Here is a 22,595-nt window from a genome sequence, read left to right as displayed (position 1 = left end):
ATTGTAAATAACTGTCAAGTTATATGATATTTCCCTAAATTTGTTGTTATTGTAAATTACATATAATCCATAACTATAAAAGTTTCTGTTCATGTATTTCAGATGTTGTTATTCAAGTTAACATCTTATGCAATATTTTGAATTTCTATTATTGTTCCGGGTATTAGTAGTTACCATGTATTTCCTTTTCTTATATATATATATATATATATATATATATATATATATATATATATATATATATATATATATATATATATATATATATATATATATATATAAAATGTACTTTATTTCCATTGTTTATTTTTTTTCTTTATTTTATTTGCCTCTTTTTAGTCTATGACAAACATATATTGTCATGTTATATTATTATTGAAGTATGTACGTATTGGGTTGTACTGCCCCTTAATGTGAGCATTAGCTCGTTGGGGCCAAAGGAAAGTGAATAAATAAATAAATAAATAAATAAATTTCAAATTCATATATTGGGATAATTGGCAAATTAATATTCACCCTATGTTAGCCCATAAAAGGTTACAAACTCTTCCAAAATATAGTCATTCAGTTTAGAAATGTATACGGATAGGTATAATTAACTCCATATGTATCCATATTCCATATTCATTTATGTATCCATATTCATTTGTGCCAATCTTGTGCAATGTATAGTTGATAATACATCCCCCCCCAATATTTTAGTAGGCATAATACTGATCTCTGACTCTGACTCCCTTTCTTTTTGATAGGTTTTGTATTTTGAGCCTCAACAAAAATGGCCGCTCATCCAGATGCAAAAGCTGTTATTTCCATTTACATGTGCAAAACCTGTTAAATCCAAACTATTTTCTTCAATAACGCAATTCACAGACTAGTGTGATTATACAGCTTTCGACAGACCAACACTTACATTATTCTTATTTTTTTAATGTTCTCTAGTTTCTAATGTTATTTTACAATTAGAACGTGTTTAAACAGTTTTTCTCGATTTGTCACATATTTTAAAATGTGAATTTAGCGGGTTTTGCTATTCACCTACTCATATATATTCGTATATATCCATGGTCCTAGTAAATACAGTAAGGAGTTTTGGTAATCCTAACTCCTCGAAAATAGTTAATATAATATTAATCTATATATTTTGCATTTCTTAATTCTTTATATACTAGGGAATTTTCTCTTATATAATTTCCCTCTAGTTGAATTTCCACGATTTTTTCTTATTGTCCGCCATTTTAGGCGTAACGAGGATTAGGCCAAACGAGGATCCTTTTTTTGCCTAAAATGGCGGACACAAATCTTATCATTTATCTGTCATAAAAGTGTCAGATAATTGGTTAGGCGAAACGAGGATTAGGCCAAACGTGGCGACACGGTTGTAGTAGGTTTTGTGCTTCCCAAAGTTTCTAATGCGGAGCCTCCCTCCACTCCCCTCATGTCCATGACGCACCCCCCTCAATTGTCTATCCGTAGGTGTTCTTCCATAAAAAAAAAAAAACAACTTTTCGATTGAATTTTACACCCCCTCAAACATATTTATATAGATTTTTACCCCCCCCCCCAAATATTTCAATGACGCAGTTTGCGTCATAGCCCCCCTTTGTGGGCACCCCTGTATATATATATATATATATATATATATATATATATATATATATATATACGTTAATCAATATTGTAAACGGAAGTTGTAGTAAATGCTTGGTCACTTGTGGTTTCAGTAGAGTTTAGGATGGAGATAAGATGTATTCTTGACACATTTAATCGAATGGATTAAACCGCTTCCAGTTATCTTTCACCAGTTTTGGTTAATAACGACCTAATAAAGAAGAGGAAATAATTGACTTGTACCACATCCGATACGAACATCACAGCCATCAACGAACTAAGATTCATAACTCTTTATCCTTCACTCCCTGGCTTAAATTGATGGAGATCCATCAAACCGTCTTCGAGATTTTTTTTTTTTTTTTTTTGTCTCGCATGCCTACTAACGGACACACAAGTAGACAGGATCCATGTATACAACATAACTCTTTAAAAATCGCACAAGAGAAGACCGATAAGAAATCGTTTTATAATATGTGCGGCTACGAATAATTTATAATAAACATTAGATATCAAAATAACACTAACATTGCAAACTTATGACGTCATTATAGTTGCTTCGTCTACGATCATATTTTAATTTTATGGAAACTGTTTTCTTCAAGCGTTTATTTAATGAACTTGTTCTCCTTATTTTTCTTTTTTGGTTTACATTTGTGCCAATTTTCCTTCTCAGCAGAAAATATTTGAGTGTTATCTCGGATATCTTAATTGGCATCTAAATAGTAGCATACAAGTTTGAACAGTAAATCATTTCCTTGTAGATGTTGCAAGATAAGCTTGAAATCTTATCTTCCTTTATTTCGAAAGAAACTTTACATATGATATTGCTAGTTGATACATATGTTATCTTCAGAATTTTACTGTTTTTCCTTCTTCCAGCATATATTAACTTGAAAGAGGAACATACGAAGGTGCATATATATTCCAACCACTTCGAATTAGTGCTTCAAAAAGAGTGTACAAAAAAAAAAAAAAAAAAAAAAGAGTCAGTTTTCTTCTTGATTGTGGTTGTTGTTTTCCATAGTAGCAGTCACTACGTTTTGTTCAGGCAAGTAACTTATTCTAAGATTAGATCAAATATCTAGTTTGTTCAAGTTGCGTTGTTACCGTACATTTATAAGTATAATTTATTTATATGAAAAGTGTATATCTAGAATGTGGTTGCAGAGACTAGAGGGAAAATAATATTTAATATTAAATAAATATAATGTTAATTTTAATGGTTTAAAGTCACAGTAATAAATCCGGTAAATTCAAATTAATATACCTGAAATTTTAGACAGAACACAAATTGAAATGGCAGCACAGTGGCTCAGTAAATAGAGTACTCGCCTATAGCGTGATGAGGTTTCTTGTTTGATTCCAACTTACAAGTTGGCTTTGTAGTGTACAGACAACATGTGGTGGAGTTTCTCAGGGTTCTTTCGTTTTCTCCCATCTCTTACATCCCACCATTTAGCTCACTATCATCGTTAGTGACTTCCTTGTAGCCTCGCTGCAAATTCATGGACGTTAAAGTATAAAATATACAATAAAAGTAAAACAAATCGTTAATTATTGGCTTTCAGAAAAATACCCAGTGGACTAAGATAACCCCAAACTTCCGGTAGACTTCTGTTTCTCTGTGATACCTGAAACACTAGCATACAGAAGGTTCCGTCGAGGAAACTTCAATCACCGAAATTTGTATTATGCATTTAATAATAATAATAATAATAATAATAATAATAATAATAATAATAATAATAATAATAATAATAATAATAATAATAATAATAATAATAATAATAATAATAGTCAAAGATGTACTATTTAGCATACGTCTTACATAACGTATCGAGATTTTTACAATAGGTCTACAAAATACACAAAATACTCAAACGAGGAAAAAAATGTGTTTGTGTGTGTGTGTTGGAGTGTATAATAGAGAGAGAGAGATAGAGGAGAAGAGAATTCGAAAAATACCAAATTTACACACTATTTGCTAGTTGATTTATTTACATATTTTTCCTTTGAGCTGTACCGTGCTATTATGATGGAAAGTCGCGACTTTCAACTAGTCTACAGTATAAATATATTAATACTGTATGCAGCTTCGGACGGACAAGGAATCATCTCATTGTGTATCAATTGGCCTTTCTCAGAATGGAATACATCTAAATTAACAGTGCAATAGTGGATATAATGCAATAATATGGGTGTGGTTACAATCATATTCCTGTTCTTTGAAAAATATAGTTATTCCCATACATTATTATTTCGAGAAGTGAAGGCTTCAATTAAATTCGCCCTTCAAGGGAAGCTTATATAGGGTGTTTCGAAACAACATCGACAATGTTTGGAAGGTGATTCCTGACACTACGAGAAGACAGAAAGTATAGACCAATCTGGGTACATAAATGCTTCCATTCGAAGTTATGGACTGCCGAAAACATTAAAAAAAAAAAGTAAATTTTAAAGGTTCATAGCTCCAATAGTATGGGACCTACCGTAATCGGGTCAAGACTCCACTTAGGAACTAGCATGTGACCTACCCAAATGTCCATGTTTCAGAATTCTGCGGTACTTCTGGAGCAATGCTTTTATAGAGGTAGTTGGTGAGTACTTCAAATTATGCACCCGTAACCAAACTCCGTCTATAAAAATTCTTGGGTGAGTACCATAGGATTCTGAAACATGTATTTTTGAATAGCGCATATGCTAGTTCCTAAGTGAAGTCTTGACCCGACTACGGTAGGTCACATAGTATTGGAGCTATGGATCTTTAATGTTCATTTTTCATGTTTTCGGCAGCCTATAACTCCGAAATGATGGATTTCTGCACCTAGATTGGTCTATACATTTATCTTATCTTGGTGTCAGAAATCGCCTCCCAAACTTGTCGGTGTTGTTTTGAAACACCCTGTATAATATATCTATATGTAGATACGATATTTTATTCTCATTTTTACATCTCTTATTGAAGAGAAGTTTGGATCACGACACCCCTTAGCGCAGGCATGTCTTGGATCAGAGACGACATACTTTACTTTTCCTGATTGACCACATAGTTTACTGAACGCTATGAGACTGCGACAAACTTACTTGATTCCTTTTTAATAATAACATAAATTATAGTAGTGTAAGGCTATAAATTTCTATGAAGTAGTGATTCTATGAATCACTAAGTAGCCTATTGTTGCTATCACTGGAGGCGCTGACGGGTACAGTCTATCTCAAAACTGATTTTAACTAATTAATTAAAGTGTACTGATTTTTGAATTTTAAAATATTGCGATATACCTTATAGGATTGCATGACATATCAACGTGACACGACATACCTGTCGAGAACCACTGTCTTAGATAATGTACACTACTGTTCGAAAATTGTAAATTTTAATTTACATTTTTTCTTTGCTTGGGGTCCCCCGTTCAATCCCAGATCACACCGTGTGGACTTTGTGGTGAACAAACACCGTGCTTGTGGGTTTTTCGGGGTTCTCCCGTTTCCTCCCACTTTCTTTATTGCACCATTTCACTCATTTCTCATCATCACCGTCTCCTTTAGCCTAACCGGCATAACCGTGGGACGTAAAACTGAAAGATTTCATTTCATTTTTTCATTTTATTTGTTTTTGCTCTTTGGAGAATCTTGCCATTATCTAAATAGACAGCGGTTGTATTTATTTGTTTCTCGTAAATTATTATAAATAAGAAGTGCACAAGCAATCCGTTCCCACGGTCTCGGCTTTTGTCTGCTAAAACAGAAAATACGTATTTTTCCTAAATATTGGTACAGTTAACAGTTTGTTTTCACTCTACAGTTATCCTCAGACAATTGTTCTTAAGTATTCTTATTTATCAAGTACCGGTAATTTAAATATCCATTTTCAATTAACAAAAGTAAAATTATACGTATCACATTTACATTAGCCGCCGAGATCTAGTTTCTTTGTAAAAAGGTAACTCAACAGAAACGGAAATGACTTTTGTGCAACAGTGTTTTGCTTTCTCTTTTTTCGCCCTAAAATTTTTCGCGCTTCGAATTCCTTTAGGCCCTAGGCACGTGCCTAGCATGCCTAAGCGGAAAAACGTCCCTGACCTGTAGTTTCTCTTTGTTTCGATAATAGTTATTACATAATTTACGAAGAAAGAGAAATCACACTAATTATAATCATTAATCGCTCGAGGTACTCGGGAATAATTTTGCTTTGATTGAACGTTTTTTGTTGAGACGGAGAAGAATGTCAGTTACACTTCCTTTTAAAATCGCTTCTATTCCATAATTCCAAGCGGGGTTTTGGTCAAAGGCTCAGAGAGTTAATTGTACGCATAAATCTTTTTGTGCAAGTGAGGTTCGTTGCATATTCAGAAACTACGGTGGTACGGCGGCTACTACATCTGTATATAGGCTGTAAGAAAAGTTCGGGGCCATATTTTAACTCTGTTATGAGTGAAAATACTAAAATATGGGAAAAAAGGAAACTGGTTAGAAATAGGTGGTATTTAATCTAGAATGATTACTTTATTTTTTCAATCGCACCAACCTTTTGACGTTCACATTCATAAGATACCTTACAGTAAATGAAAAGAAACGTCTCTAGTGTAGGAGGTTGTCCAATCCTAGCAGAACATAAGGCTATGGCTAAACAAGGATTCGTTTCCGATGCATTACCCCCGGCAACGAACGAGACCTAAGTGGTTACTCGGTAATTTTATTTTCGCAAGCGTTATTATTCATAATGTGAGCCAGTCAAGGTTTCCAGGCTCCTTTTTTTTTTTTCTTTTTCCCCGCCGGAAGGGTAGAATTAGAATAACCTGCTTCAGTTTGTTTCTTGGGAGAAGACATGAAGTTCTTGCTAAAATCGCCTTGTCTGGCAGTTCGGCTTCCGCCCCCCCTTTCTTTACACATCTTTTACTGATTCCGAAACAGTACGCGGTCTATTGTTCCGAAACGCAACAAATACGCTCGAGTCGACTTATTCTGCGAGTTTTTATTGCTTCCGTATTGGCAGTGCATTGTGATTAGCCATCAACATTTAAATACATGGTCAGCGTATTCCAGGCGTATGCGCCCCATAAAAAAGCGTTGCGAACGCGTTGAGGAGACGTGCACTAAAAAAAAAAAAAAAAAAAAAAAAACACACAAATGATCCGCGGAACTTGTACATTGTTGTATGAGGGAAAATAGATTACCTCGAACAAGTTTCCCAATAATCCAAGATTGATGGTATGGAGAAGACCCAAAGGAATACCATTTAATCTGACAACATTGCCTTTTGAACTGAATTGAAATTGAAATTGAATTGAATTGAATTGAATTCAAAAAAGCCTTGTTCAAGCGGGTGAGGTTCAGCATATTGCTGCTCTATCACCTAACCCTTGTTAAGGAAGTGCATTCAGTTATACAAAAAAGATACAACCAATTGAGTATAAAATATACTGTGACCAAGGGCGCCCATGTTGTGGTTTCCAAGAGGGGCCAAGTATAAGCGACATTTCAAATGTAGTCTCAAATTTTACGGTAAATATTCTAAAAAAAAAAAAAAACTGTTGGGTTTTCGATCTTCCAAAGCACAATTCCCCTAAAGGGGGGCAAGCGTCCCACCTTTCCCCCCCGATGGGCGCCCTTGACTGTGATATACAAGAAAAAATGCAGGTATACTTTATGATAAAAAAAGAAAAAAGTGGTACCTTTAACAAAACACACGCACACACAAATACTACAACTGAAAAAAGAAAGAAAAAAAAAGCAAATACAAGCATGAAAACGAACACAAACCGATCAATAACATAGAGACAAAATAAGTTATGCTTGTAGTTGACAATGCAGGGGGGGGGGGGAGGGTGATGAAATATTTCTACAATGCATGATTATTTAATGAAAAGGCGTAGCAAGTCAAGTCTGATTTAATTTACATGGTTGAAGTGATCGAATACAAATCATGCGTACCTGAACTTAAATTTTGTTGGCTGAGATTTTATTGAACATAAGGCATCCAGGGCCGTAATTTTTGTTGGGGCAGGCGGACAACTGCCCTCCCAGGGAAGCTCCGCGCCGTTCTAGGGGAACCTGCTTTAAGACAAAATTTTCTTACTTCATATACGATACGAACATGAAATTATAAATGAAGCATCAAACAGGTTTACTACATTACATAAACAAAACAGCATACAAAAGGCAATTAAAACAAAAATGAGTCGTGGATCCATTTCAGTAAAAATGTCTACTATTACGGGCCCCAGAAATAATGTTTATTCGTATGGCTTTGAGATTTGTCAAACGGGACCAGTGGAGTGCGGAGGGGCCCACAGGCTCCGGGGTCCCCACAAAGAGTAAGAGTGGGAGGGCAGAAAACAACTCTTTTTAGATTGCTCAAATATTAATACTTGCCCTCCCAGAAAAAAAAATCTAAGTTACGGCCCTGAAGGCATCACACCAATATTGAGGACAAATGTCTGGTGCGATTGGAAAAGTTCAATCATTTCAAATCGAAAATTACTAATTTCTAATATCTTTCCTCTTTTTCCACTTTTCGTATCGTCACTCATAACGGAGTTAGTTAGTCTATTGTCCCAGACTTTTGATACACCTTGTATATAAAGAATTTATTTCTTACTATTGTTGTTCATTAAAAATTCAAGAAAAAACATGAAGTGTCAAATATCAATCTGGTTTCGAAAGAGAGATTCAAGCTTAGATTCAACACATTATTGGAATATAGAAACCATTTCTTGCTGTCTCTTACCAGTTTCTATTTATATGAATCAACAATCGGAAGCGGTACTAGATCTTTAGTGTTTTCGAATTCAATGCAGCCGCTAAAACTAAGATTGAATCTATTCAAGGGATAGTAAATTCCTATGAAGTTAATCTTTCAAGTGAAACAGCGGACCAATATTAAAATCGGAAGTAAATTTACCAATTCCAGTTTCAGTAGAGACTTAAGGGGGGAGATAACTGAATATAAATGACAAACAGTTTCTATTTATGGCAGTGTTTCCTTCATAGTAATCTATATTATAAAATTAAAAGTGACTATGTTTGTGACTCTTAATCTCTTGAACCGCCGACCCGATCTCAATCAAATTTTCAACGAATATGAGGTTCGGGACTGGGATGATTTTTATCATGTCACATTGACGGAGCAACGTGGGGCAGGGGGGTGCAGGGGGAGATATACAAAAATCAATAAATATAAAAATAAAAGTGACTATGTTCGTGAATTAATTACTTTTGAACCACCCGATCGATCTCAATCAAATTTACAACATATATGAAGTTCAAACCTGGGAAGGTTTTTATCGTTTGATTTTGACAGTAGATCTTAGGGTGGGGGAGGCGAAGAGGGGAAATATATGAAAATGAATAAAACTTAAAAACTCCTGAACCGCCCGACCGATCTCGATCAAATTTTCAACCTAGATAAGGTTCGAGCCTGGGATGTTTTCTCATTTCACTTTTACAGTGCAACGAAGGGGAGGGGAGGGGGAGATATATGTCAAAAAAATAAAAATGACTGTCTTTGTGACTTCATCACGTTGAAACCACCCGACCGAATTGAACCAAATTTTCAACATAGATGAGGTTCATATATGAGGTGGTTTTTATCATATCACTTTAACTGTAGAACTTTGGGGAGGGGGAGGAGAGGAGACAAATCTATAAAAATAAATAAAACTTAATAACTCTTAAACCACCCGACCGATCACAATCAAACTTTCAAAATAGATAAGGTTCAAGCCTGGGAAGTTTTTTTCATTTCACTTTTACAGTGCAACGAAGGGGAGGTGGAGGGGGGAGATATATGTTTAAAAAAAGTAAAAATAAAAGTAACTGTCTTTGTGACTTCATCACGCTTAAACCACCCAACCGATCTTTAAAAAAAGAAAAAAAAAATCAACATAAATGAGGTTCGGACCTGAGGTGGTTTTTATCATATCACTTTAACAGTAAAACTTAGGGGAGGGGCCAAATCTATAAAAATAAATGAAACGTCATAACTCTTGAGCCACCAGACCTACCTTGATCAAACTTTCAACATAGATAAGGTTCGGGCTTGGGATGTTTTCGTTTATTCATTTTTACGGCGGTGCAACCTAGGGGAGGGGGAGGGGGAGATATATGTAAAAAGAATAAAAATAAAAGTGACCGTCTTTGTGAATTCATCATGCTTTAACCACAGGACCGATCTTAATCAAATTTTCAATATGGATGAAGTTCGGACCTGCGGGTTGTTTTTATCATATTAGTTTAATGGTAGACCTTACGAGGGTAGGGGAGGGGACAGATATACAAGAATTAACAAAACCTAATAACTCTTGATTCTTCAACCACAAAATATAAATGAAGTGACTGTAAAAAATATAAATGAAGTGACTGTAAAAAATATAAATGAAAGTGACTGTCAATGCAATGCAGAAAATTAAAAATTTCATGGGATATGCTGAAATGTCCGTTTATATTAGACTATTATCAATAATAATAATCCTTTCTTATGGAAGCAAAATTACTGACTTTGCCCCCTGAAGATTAACATGATAACGTTTAGCAGAAAAGTTCATATATCACAAAATAATCTTAAAGAGGTTTGAAAAGCAAATTGTGTTAAATAAGATAGTTCGGAAATATGTTTGCGTATTAGCTTTTCTTGAACGGAAGAAATGGGTGTAATAGCTGAAAATATAAAACGAAATTTCCAGTTTTAGTCCCATGGTCATGTTATTTAGGACCAAAGACGGATTCAATGAAAGTGAATAATTGTGAAAGAATTAGTAGCTTGATAGTGTGGGAGGAAAGGGGCCAACCTCGAGAGAGCTCACGAACCCTTGTGCCTTTTTCAAACCGATTTTTTTTTTTTACTTATGTTTGAAGGGCATACGGTTATCGCAAAATGCATAATCTGCTTTATGCGATCTACGATATAGTAGGGTAACGATGTCACTTGCAGCTTTAAAACGATGACAAGTGTTATGGAGAAGGATAGCAATATCTGTGTTCTTAGCAATTAATTGGAATAATTTGAGGCAAACAAATTTATATTACCACGCTCGCATCAGGTAACCTTTTTACAACATTAATTTTAAAGGGCACTGTGCGACGTAAAACTAGACATTATATATCACTTTTCATTTTCAATTATTTGTACTTTTCCGTTGAAAAAAAAAAAGATTGAATACGCAAAATAACCTGGAGCATCTTGTTAGATAGAATAATAATTATTTGACTTCCAAGCTATGCTATACATAAATGTTGAAAGTCTCTTTCAAGGGCTATGTCTGTCCGTTCATTAAAATGTCTGTTGACGGTATCAGAGCTAAAGCAGTAATATATCAAGAAGTGGTATTTTGCAATTGATTCAGCATCCGAAGGATATATTAATTTTCTCCGTTAACGTGTTTAAAAACCGGAATATGATTTCAACTGTCCATGCTTTTCGCCATAGTACAAAAGCGGTAATAGGTAGCGATTTTTTACACTTGATTCACTATTTCAATATATATATATATATATATATATATATATATATATATATATATATATATATATATATATATATATATATATATATATATATATATATATATGATGATTGCCCGCACCACTCTGCGAAAACCAGAAGTAGTTGAAATTTACTATCTACCACCTAAACGAACTGCTTGACATACAAGAGTACTGAAGTGCTTAGCATTTTGTGAATATTAGTCTAATACAATTAAATGTGGAATTGGATCTACACTAGGCTTTCATACACACTAGACCTAAACATATTTATATAGCTCAAGTCCATATAGACTTCATTTCTTATTAAATAGGCAGTGTTTTATGTGTCTAGTTTCTTTTAATCTGAAGTAACCTTAATAACAACAACCTGTATAACATCAAACAACCTGAAGAAAACAAATTACAGCTTAGATCATCACATCACATGCTTGGTTTGCACAAATCACAAACGTAAATGTCTTAACCCTCATAAGTAGTGCAATTTTTGTGAAACCATGATAGACAAATAGAGCATTGGATCCAGTCTTCGGTAAGTGGGTGTGAATAATATTCATGACAAAACTTGCACTAGTAACTACCGCCTTCTTCTGAAGATTTTGGAAGTGATTTTTTCTTTGTAATTCCAGATGTATTTTATATAATTATAGCAGCAGCAAAAATATTCCTTCTTGCAGAAATATCTTGATCGGGACATTTCCTTCTTTTATTTCTCGTAGTTCCTTCAAGGACAGTGCACCAGTATCTGCTTCGGTAGACTCGGACTTGGTACACTTCTTCGTACTCTTCTTCTCTAGACATTTCTTGACAGTGAATCCCTATTCGTTTTACATCTTCTAAAATTATTCTCTTTGCGCCACACTGCCACGCGAAACAAAAGAATATCTACAGAATATGGACTGTGTTGTTACGATTATTCCAAATATGATAAAAGGTAAGACCCCACACTATTCATGCATGTTATGTTCGCAAACATTCCACAGAATAGTAGGAAAATATTCTGAAAAACTTACCTTGTGATACTTTTAGCAAAATGTGTAATTTCTTTTCTTCTTCTCTCTCTTGTGGAAACATCAACACGTAGACGTTAGGCATTAACGTCATTCTCTTCTTCCACTAGTGACGTCACAAACTTGGTCAATCATTTCCTGCAATCTATATTGAATTGACTGTAAATTACATCATTCGCTTTGCCTCATATATTCACTTTGCCTCTCCTTGTCCTGCACATAGGGTAAGTACATACATGACACACACACACACACACACACACACACACACACACACATATATATATATATATATATATATATATATATATATATATATATATATATATATATATATATATATATATATATATATATAATCTGTCCTATTAATGCATACAAAAATTTTAAGGGTAGATAGCTGATATCAAACCAAGAAAATAAGGCCTCCACAACTTTGGCCAAAAGTCCATAGTTTTGGTGATATAAGTGCCGAAAGTGTGGGAAAATGATCTTCAGAGATTTATATCTTCACTATTCTAAACACTAGAGCAAAGGCGGTATGGTCAAGTCAAAAACATCGAATATGCTCTATCCAAAACTGCTTACGCCGCAATCCTGAAACCCGTGTGCAAGGGATTCCCCAAAGAAAGTGGGGAATCCTCGTCAATTCTCTTGAGAAAGAGAGGTCTAAATTAAAGTGGTTCGAAGACTATAAAAACAGCAAACAGTAATTCGTTGTGGGCAATTTGATATCTGCAACGATTTCAACATGGAGCGGGAATTTTGTAATTAGCTATGTGAGGTTGCATTACTGCAACATCGTTAAGAGGTAAAAACATATGCTTTAGTTAACATTAATGAGAGAGGCGGGCCATTCGAGGTGAATAGCAGCAGCACAGTGTGTATAACTGCAATAGAAATGGGCGTGGGAACATGAATGAAAAGAGGGTGCAGTGACCAAAAACATAGGGAATATGAGAAACTACTAAAAAGAGCATGCACATTAGGAAAATTGCATAGTAATCTGTATTCAAGTTGTACAGCAGGGGTGTGAAACTTGGAACAGTGGGCGGGCGAATCATAGAGCACTAAATGGAGTCGCGGGCCTCACTGTAGGTATATCATTTTCCGAACAATTGAATAGTATAGTATTAAATGATGGAACATGTTCATCGTAATTTACATCACAATAACACAAAACAACTATTATACTGGTAACCAAATTACGCATTTCCTCACTAAAGAGGAGCAAAATAATGTATTTAGAACTTTGTCGGTACATCTAGCAATCCTTATACAAAGGGAAATTTCCCCCAAGTACCTGCACTTGCCAAGTGCTTGTCTTCGCGGCATTATCACATTTCGCACTGTGTGATCGATGGAAAATTTCCAGTTCACTATTAACTGGTTTTGTAAAAAAAAAAAAAAAAAAAAAAAAAAAAAAAAAAAAAAAAATAATAATTATTGTTTTCAATAACTGACCAGCAGGAAGACAAAGTTAGACTGGCCATATATTGCCCGCGGGCCGGCTGTTGTACAGACGAACCAAAATAACGTTAAACTGTGGTTGATGTAACTAATAAGTGGATGGAAATAGAAAAAGGAAACTTGCTTTTTCGTATGCAGAGAGAGAAATCGTCCAGGCGATCCAGAAGATAGTGGCACCGAAATACTAATTGATTTCGTTCGAAGAAACGAAAGGAAGGAAAGGAAGCCTTCCTACAACACCTTTCCTACAACGCTTATTTGCTTGGAATGTAGTTATAGGTGGTACTGAAATAAACTTGCTGGGAAAGGCAACGAAACTATCGAAATTGTCAAATACTAATACTAATACTAATACTACTACTACTACTACTACTACTACTACTACTACTAATAATAATAATAATAATAATAGCTTCTTTTTGCTTACTACCATTACACACAACCTTATACACACAAAAAGAGCGTCTGTTCCAGCCATGATTCGAATACGGGGCTCTGTGATTGGAGGCCTAGTGACGTAAGCCTTCCAATTATACAAACTAATTCTCACCCACTCAGGAGTCTCACAAACGTGTATTTGTTTTTAATTGGGGTACTGTCTTAGATCTCTTTTCACTTTTGTTGGATTCAAGTACACAAGCAATTAACCTGTGATGTGCAACTTACAAGAACACCGAGGTGCAAGAATTTGTTTTGAAAGAAACAGACTGCACTCGTCGTATACTGTTGTTATACGCGCAGAGAACAGAAGCTCTGTATGTCTATAAGACATTAGTGAAACAGGTTATCTTTAACGACACGAAACACACAATGTGCCTGACACTAACTGAATCGTGTGTTCTTATAATAAGTAACATTTTGGCCCGATTACAGTGCAGTGCTGTGGTTTTCATTTGTGAACGGTGTACTATTTAAATTTTGTGATTCGAACAAAAGGCTAGTGACGTATTCAGTGCTACAAGATGAATGAGTACTCATTTAGTGAGCTAGCCGATATGCACCTAATTTATGGATGTGCTGAAGGTAACTCGTTGCAGCACAACGCTTATACCGTTAGACGTTTCCAAACGTGATTCCCTCGAACATATGTGATTCCCTCGAAATGATTTTTTGACCCATGTTTGTAGGGTATAATGTTATCACACGATGCATATTCCACTCTTCACATTCGATGTTATAGGATGACAACGTCACTCGAAGTTTATCGCTGGAGGAAGCTACTCGCTCAGGGGTTACACAGAGATATTTCTGCTTTTGTTTACAAATAATCAAACGAGAAAATGTTTATCAATGTTGTTTATCGGAATTTTATGTCCACAGTTCGTGCTCAGATATTTGTAAGTTAATGATATAGTTTTCACCCCCCTTCCTTCCCTTACATTCACTTTTCATCATAATTTTATTTCCGCAGTTATTATTGTCTACGAAAGGAGGTAGCGTGTGGTGTTTTCGGTGCTTGTGCCATGGTTTGTATTATATTGTTATGATCCCTTGGTAAATGATTAGAGTAATTACTGTAACAAATTCATATGGTATAAGATCGAACTAGAGACCCCTTGCATCACGTACAAATTCTACAACACTTGTTTTAAGAGGCATAATCGTGCAACGGAAAACTGGAAATTATATATGATTCTTCATTTTCAATTATCCTGTTATTTTCGTTGGAAGAAAGAAGAGTTAATATACAAATGTATCCTGACGCATGTTCTTTATACATATACATTTTGACTTCGAAACTCTGGTACAGTCTGCAGAAAAAAAATCCTTCTACATGAGCATGTAAGTTTATTGTGAAACTACGCCTAACAGCGCAGGGAATCCTCATAACGTCTAAGTGACACGAATCACGCCAGCATAAACCTCGGCGTCCGACGTCCTCTCCTGCACACTTATTTTGGAGCAAAAGACTTCGTCGCTTCAGGATTTTTTTTTTTTTTTTTTTTTTTTTTGCTGCGGATGTTATAACTCTCATAGAACAGCTATATCTGTTAGTCCGTTAATCTGTCTGTCTGCAGGTAGATGGCCAAATCAGTAAGATATATCAATAAGTGTTATTTTGTAATTCATTCAGAGTCTCAGGAATAAGTTTTATCTCTCTCGCTCTCCAGTTACTCAGATCGGAAGTCTTGAATAAGAATCGGGAAGCGTATTATATATATATTTATATAGGATGATTTACGAAATCTATAACAAGGCCTGAACTCAGCTCCTGGTGCACAGAATTCTTTCAAACAAACAAACAAAAAAAAAAAAAAAAAAAAAAAAAAACGAAGTGCATGTGCTAAATCGTCTGGTGATACTTCTGAAATCAGGGGCATCTCAGGAATACTTCTATGGTATGTCACTTCAAACTTTTAAATAGAAATTGGAGTTTATATTGTCCCCATTGAAACAATCACTAAAGTTTGAACAACTATGAGGGAACCGCTTTGCCATATCAATTACCGAGCTCATTAGTACATGAATGCGAGTATTTCTGCATGCTGCAACTTAAAATGAGAAACAAATAATTATTTCAAACTAAAGCAGAGTACGAAATTGCACACGAGGAAACAAACGGTGGAATTTTCGGAAACGGTGTCGTTTCGGGAATACCTCTATTCGGGGGTGGCTAACTTCAAAATGTCAAATAGAAACAGGGCCCGATTTTCTTTGCGTTGAAAGAAGCGCTAAATATTGGACGCCTTTCATAGGCAACAGTTCATGACAGTTGATACTAGTGCTGTTGAATTTTTGTGACATTTGCGGTTTTCGGTTTTTTAGAAAACCGGTTTTCTGAAAACCGAAAACCGCAAATGCGGTTTTCAAAACCGAAACCGCAAATGCGATTTTCAAAACCGAAACCGCAAAAGCGGTTTTCAAAACCGAAACCGAAAAAGCGGTTTTCAAAACCGAAACCGCAAATGCGGTTTTCAAAACCGAAACCGCAAATGCGGTTTTCAAAACCGAAACCGCAAAAGCGGTTTTCAAAACCGAAACCGCAGAAGCTCTTTTTGAAAGCGAAAGCCGCCCGAAACCGTGTTTGCGGTTTTATGAACGAAACCTTGTTTGTCCTTTTCAAAGCAGAATCAATGTTTGATGTTTTTAATTACACCTTTTAACAATTGTGAAAGCATTTATCGATCGAGACAATTGTATTGATTTATGTCTGTTTTAACTCTTTTTATTTGCTCCAAGACTATTATGGTAATATATGCAGCACTGTGCGAAAGGGATTGTTCGATGGTTGTACAAGTCACAGCTAAATTAGGGTTGCAATATTTTAAAGTCAGAAAAGTGGGGAGTTCTAAACCGTAAGTACTGATGTGAACTTGTGTGTTAGAAATACTGACCTTGGATCCTTCGCACTTTTTTTTTTTTTTTTTTTTTTTAAGTTACTTCTTTGATGACACTTCCAATGCAAGGTCTGTCGACCCTACTGTTCCTTTCCTCTTTTAAGGTCGCGTCATAACTACCCTTCTTTGAAAACCGAAGGTGCAGTAAAATTGTGACGTCACGGCGGGAGCAGAAAGAGCTTTCGCCCAGGTCCTTGTCATTCACTTTTGCTTGTTTCTTTGATTTTTGCAGGAAAGTGAGTGATTCTTGCTTTCCTGTATTAAGAAAACATTAATTACTGGACGTGCTCGTGTTAGCCTATAAGCATGTCGAATTGTATACTAAGTACTTGTCACAATTATAGTAGAAATACTATACGGGTTCCAAAGTTATTTATCATGTATTTCCCTCGGATCCTTTGCGGAAAGTTTGGCAAAAGAAATGCTGTGCAGAGTGAGGGGCATAAACCAAAAGAAGAGCTCTCCTTTTTGCGTAAAGAGAACGAAAAACTGAAGTCTAACAGTGTGTACAAAGCCAAAATAATATATTTACAAACGAAGTTAAAAGAATTGGAAAGCAAATATAATAAAGAATTAATTTCAAAGGCCAGTTCTAAAATATAATACTGTGATCGTTTCAATAAAGTGGTTAATAACAGGGTGATGATATATTACGAAAAAGTTTTACACTAGGCCAAGTATATATGCTAATAAATGGCAAGAAAAAAACTAAGATGGATTGATTAAGATATCATTCGTGCATTAACGCAACACGCCTCATTGATAAATTATACAATCATCTGCGGTTACAAGTTCGAATCCCCGTACCCAATGTGTCAACATTTCGACGTTGTATGCAAAATTACCGTTTTTTTCCTTGTATTCTTACCCCAGTTCTGAAAATTTTGACTTAGCTATTTAAAGAGTGTGGAAACATTTTCGGTGCTTATATTTGATGAATTGAATGTTAATAGGCGCGTATGCTATGACCAAGAGGTTTATTTATTTTTAGGACCACACAGAAATGTTCAGGTGGCAATGATTCGAGGCTTAATAGATGTGTGGAAACAGCCAGTGCATTATGATTTCGATAAGACTATTAAAAGTAAAAAATTACTCTTCGAAATCATATCGAAAGTTGAAGTCTCAGGATTCAAGATAGTTGCGATTCTTTCGAAGTTCAATGGTGGCAATATGAGGCTATGTGGTGGTCTAGTTTCACCTTCTTCCAGGTGGATGGAAGCAATAAAATAGTATAAAGTTATATTTCGAACATTTCACAAAAAACTGTGAATCGAAGAAAAGAAAAAGAATGTGATTGGCCGACCGTTTTATGTCCTAAGAAAGACAATTCGCTCTTGAAACTATTCGACAAGGCTAAGACATACTTCAGAATTCGGTTTTTGAATAGAAAAACACAGGAACTCCGCAGGAGGAATGTTCTTTAAGATAATGGATGCAAAGCTATTCTTCAAGTGCTACTCAATGCTATAGTGAGTACATATTGTATCTGTATGTAGTCTATTTTTATTGCATTTAAAAATGTGTTTTCCTTTGCAAATCGCTACGGCGGAACATAGGCTTAGCACACGATATTTGTTCCTGCTTCACCGCGGTGGCGTCACACTACAGCTGGAGAAAGTGGCTACGCAGAAACAGGGAGTTATGAAGGGAGCTGTAAAAGCGCGGAACAGTAGGATCGACGGACCTTGCTTCCAAGGTACTTTTCGGCTGCAGGGAAGCAAACTGGACCCCACCTGATTTTCATATATTTTGTAAATTAGACCACGAGGAACACGATCTGAAGGAATTTTGACATTCCGAATTTCGGAACTCGAGATATTCGAACTTAAAGTGACCACGGAAGCAAACTGGACCAAAACTAATTTTTATATTTTTTGTAAACTAGACTATGAGGAACACGAATCTGAAGGACTTTTGACATTCCGAATTTCCGATCTCGAGATATTCGAACATAAAGTGACCACGGAAGCAAACTAGACCCCACCTTATTTTTATATATTTTGTAAAGTAGACCACTAGAAACACGAATCTGAAGGAATTTTGACATTCCGAATTTCCGATCTCGAGATATTCAAACATAAAGTGACCACGGAAGCAAACTGGACCAAAACTAATTTTTATATATTTTGTAAACTAGACCACGAGGAACACGAATCTGAAGGAATTTTGACATTCCGAGTTCCCGAACTCGAGATACTAGAACTTATACAGTAGTTTTACATAGTATGTATAAAATTAACGAAGAAAGTTATGTCGCTTTTTGACCTATTACCTTAAAGCATCGATATGTCACCTAAGACCAGGGGTGTAGCCAGCAGGTTTCTGTAGGAGGGGCTCGTCGTTTTTGAAGGGGGGCGAGCTACAATCTAAAAAAAAAAAAATGTGTTGCAGCTAGTGTTTTTGAAGCCTGAAAAACCTGGAAAATTTTGGTTTTCTTCCAGAAAACTAAAAACACTGTTTTCAGCTGCTTCTTCTTCTTCTTCTTACTATTATTATTAATAACAAAATAATAATAATAATAATAATTTCATAAATTATATTACAGATAGTTTGTATTATGTTTAACCAAGAACTACTGCCCCCGACCAAACATTATACCTTTGTTCATAACTATTTCAATACACAGAACCGATCTATAAAGGTAAACAGGAAAGTTCTATCGCTTTCTCACCCACCACCATTCATATGCCACCTAACACGTATCTGGAAGATTAAGAATACATCGATAACCTTCTGCAAACGTTCTGGAAGGCCATTTATTCCATCGCGGTAGAGGTTGGTGTTCCGTGAAGCGAAGGAGGTATCAAGCGCATTTTGCACCTCTACTTGGGATTTGAGTTGACATCCTTTAAAGGTGATTGTCCAAGGAAGGGAACAGATGATAATCGGACGGTGCAATGTCCAGTGAATATGGCGTATACAATAGTGTTTCCTATCCAAGGCGTAAAATGGTGTCCCGGGTCATCCTAGCCACGAGGAGCTTAGCGTTGTCCTGTAACATAAGGACCCCTTTGGGATTCAGAAGTGCTGGCTCCAGAGTTTTGAGTTTCTCTTGAACACTGCTCAACTGCTGACAGTACACAGTTGATTGATGCGATGACCAGCTGGTAGCAGTTCCCGATGCACGATGCCGCGAGCAGTTCATAAACACACAGGAGGACTTTCTTCTGGTGTAGTGCTGGTTTCGGCTGTCTTGGAACCGTTCATGGGATGCTAACCAATTATGACGGCGCCGTGGAACTTCGTACAGGACCCATTTCTCATCACATGGCAACACCTTGTCCAGAAATGGCTCCTTCCTCAGACGAGACAGCAAAGAAACACAGGTGTCTGCTTGCGTTCCCTTTTGACCCGGAATCAAGTTATGTGGGACCCATCGACCCAACTTCTAATGTTTTCTCAGTTGATGAAGGTGCTGTTGAATGGTTTCGCCACTCACACTGAATTGTCCCCATGCCGTAAGCGTCGGTGGTCCACAAATGGGCAATTAGCGACATCTCGCCAAACATTGGCGACGATTCCCGGTGGCCCCTCTACCGTTTTGAAAATTATACCACCAGCGGCAGAGACGCGACAAAGCGCCAACGAACCACAAACTTACTCCCCCAAACGTTAAATGTTAAATCGACTATATGTGTAATTTAGTTACATTAAGGTGAGTCTAAAAAACACTTTAAGAAGTATCAAAAAATTACCCCGCAGGGGACTCAAACCACCAACCTTATGATTACTAGGCAAGTGTTTTTCCTACTTCGCTACGAAGGCGATGAAGGAAACGTCGCTTGTAAAGGGATAAATCGTTAAGATCTTTTTAATTGGGTCAATCAGAGTGCTCCTTTAACCGTGTATATTCGACGATAACTGTTTGGAATTAGATAAAATGTGTGTAATTTTGTAACAAAATCACGCGTGTCTATTTACTTTATTTCATAGTTCTCCCATACTCACTTTCTAATGATCGACGACAGTTGCCATCTAAATTCATGCAATTATCGCACTTACCTCAAGATTTTTCACTTCATGATGTTGAGGCAGAGGTTATTCTTGAGCCCCGGAGCTCACTTTAGGAACGATTCTCCAGGAAAAAATAGTATATAATAATAACCGCATGCACATGACTGGCGATAGTTCGTGTTGGTTCCTTCACGATTCTCCGCAAAGAATCTAAGAAGTGCGGACCAAAACAAAGTTCTCGCTGGTCGCTGCTACGCAGTGGTAACTTCAACACCCCGACACGAGATATATGTTTCGACTCGACGAAACCCTGCCGCCAGTGAGGGCCAATTATCGCAGACCTCCACAAAAAGCGACAGAACTTTCTTGGTGTAATTTTATACATAAGACTGATTTTCTTTGAAATTGCACTTAATTTATTTAAGATTTTCTGACAAAAATGTTATTTATTATTCGTGACGAAAAAGACATAATTATTTTATTAACAGCTATATCTCACTTACTGTTTTACACGAAATAGCATTTAAAAAAGGGAATGAATTCCAAACTGAAAAACTGAATAAAAACGTTGCTTTTCACCAAACTTTCTATCTGATAAAAAGTTTTCTTAAAACACTAATTACAGCATATAAATAATATAATGTACTTACGATTTAGTACCATTGTTTTATGATAGAATTTATAGTAACTTGTCAAAACGTTTGTCTTCAAACTGTCAAATACAAATCGCCGTAAATTGTGTAATCTGCTGTCACAAAAAGTATACCATACTATTTTCGGATGGCTATAAGGAAGAAATACCATACTATTTTGTGATCGGTATGGTAAAATACTATTTTTCCATACTATTTTACCGTAAATTATTAATTATATGTAAACTTTGTTATTTTTAAATGACTGAAGCGAAGTAATCTCACGATGATGTTTTAACATCTGGCCATTAGGAGTGCCAGGAAATCATTTGGGGGGGCTGGCCCCGATGGGCCCCCCGTGGCTACATCCCTGCCTAAGACGTACCTGGAAGATCAAAAATAGTACCCATCAATATCAACGACCTTCTCCCAACGTTCGGGGTGGGCATGGATTCCTTCGCGGTAGAACTGGTTTACCGTGAAGCGAAGAAGGTATCAAGTGTATTTTGCACTTTTACTACGGAGTTGAACTGGAGTTCTCTAAGGTGAGTGTGCAAGGAATGGAACAGGTGATATTCGGACGGTGCAATGTCCGGGGAGTATGAGGGTTGCAATAGTGTTTCCCATCCAAGGCGTAGGATGGTGTCCCGGGTCAATCTAGCCATGTGGGGCTTAGCGTTGTCCCGTAACGAGAGAACCCCTTAGCGATTGAGAAGTGCTGGCTCCAGGGTTTTGAGTTTTTCTTGAACACGGCTCAACTGCTGACAGTAAACAGTTGCATTAATGTTCTGCTCTGACTAGCCGGTAACAGTTCCCGATGCACGATGTCGCGAGCAATCCACCAAACACACAGCAGGACTTTCTGCTGCATTACTGGTTTCAGCTGTTTTGGAACCAGTTCATGGGATTTTAACCAGTGGTGACGACGCCATGGACCTTCTCATCACATGTCAACATCCTGTCCAGAAATGGCTCCTTTCTCAGACGAGACAGCAAAGAAACACAGGTGTCTGCTCGCGTAGCCTTCTGGCCCAGAGTTAATTCATGTGGGACTAATAGACTCAAATTGTACTGCTTCCCAAGTTGATGGAAGT

At 36.3% G+C, this 22,595-nt stretch overlaps 1 protein-coding gene across 2 annotated transcripts in view; it reads left to right on the top strand.

The window, feature by feature from the left end:
• The window catches only part of LOC145680809 (uncharacterized), a 708,231-nt gene that overhangs the window by 363,040 nt on the left and 322,596 nt on the right, over nt 1-22,595 (top strand). Inside the window, exon 1 of one of the 2 annotated variants that reach the window (XM_081751881.1) lies at nt 2,415-2,522. The exons of the other annotated variant lie outside the window; for it this stretch is intronic. Coding sequence (XP_081608007.1) covers nt 2,430-2,522 — 93 coding nt within the window. The 5' untranslated portion in view covers nt 2,415-2,429. Of the gene's footprint in view, nt 1-2,414; nt 2,523-22,595 lie in introns of those variants that run through there. 2 annotated transcript variants of the gene reach the window in all.

This window comes from Thermobia domestica, chromosome 3 (assembly GCF_964235325.1).
Source record: "Thermobia domestica chromosome 3, izTheDome1.hap1.1, whole genome shotgun sequence".
NCBI lineage: Eukaryota > Metazoa > Arthropoda > Insecta > Zygentoma > Lepismatidae > Thermobia > Thermobia domestica.
This window is presented reverse-complemented; position numbering and strand designations above follow the sequence as displayed.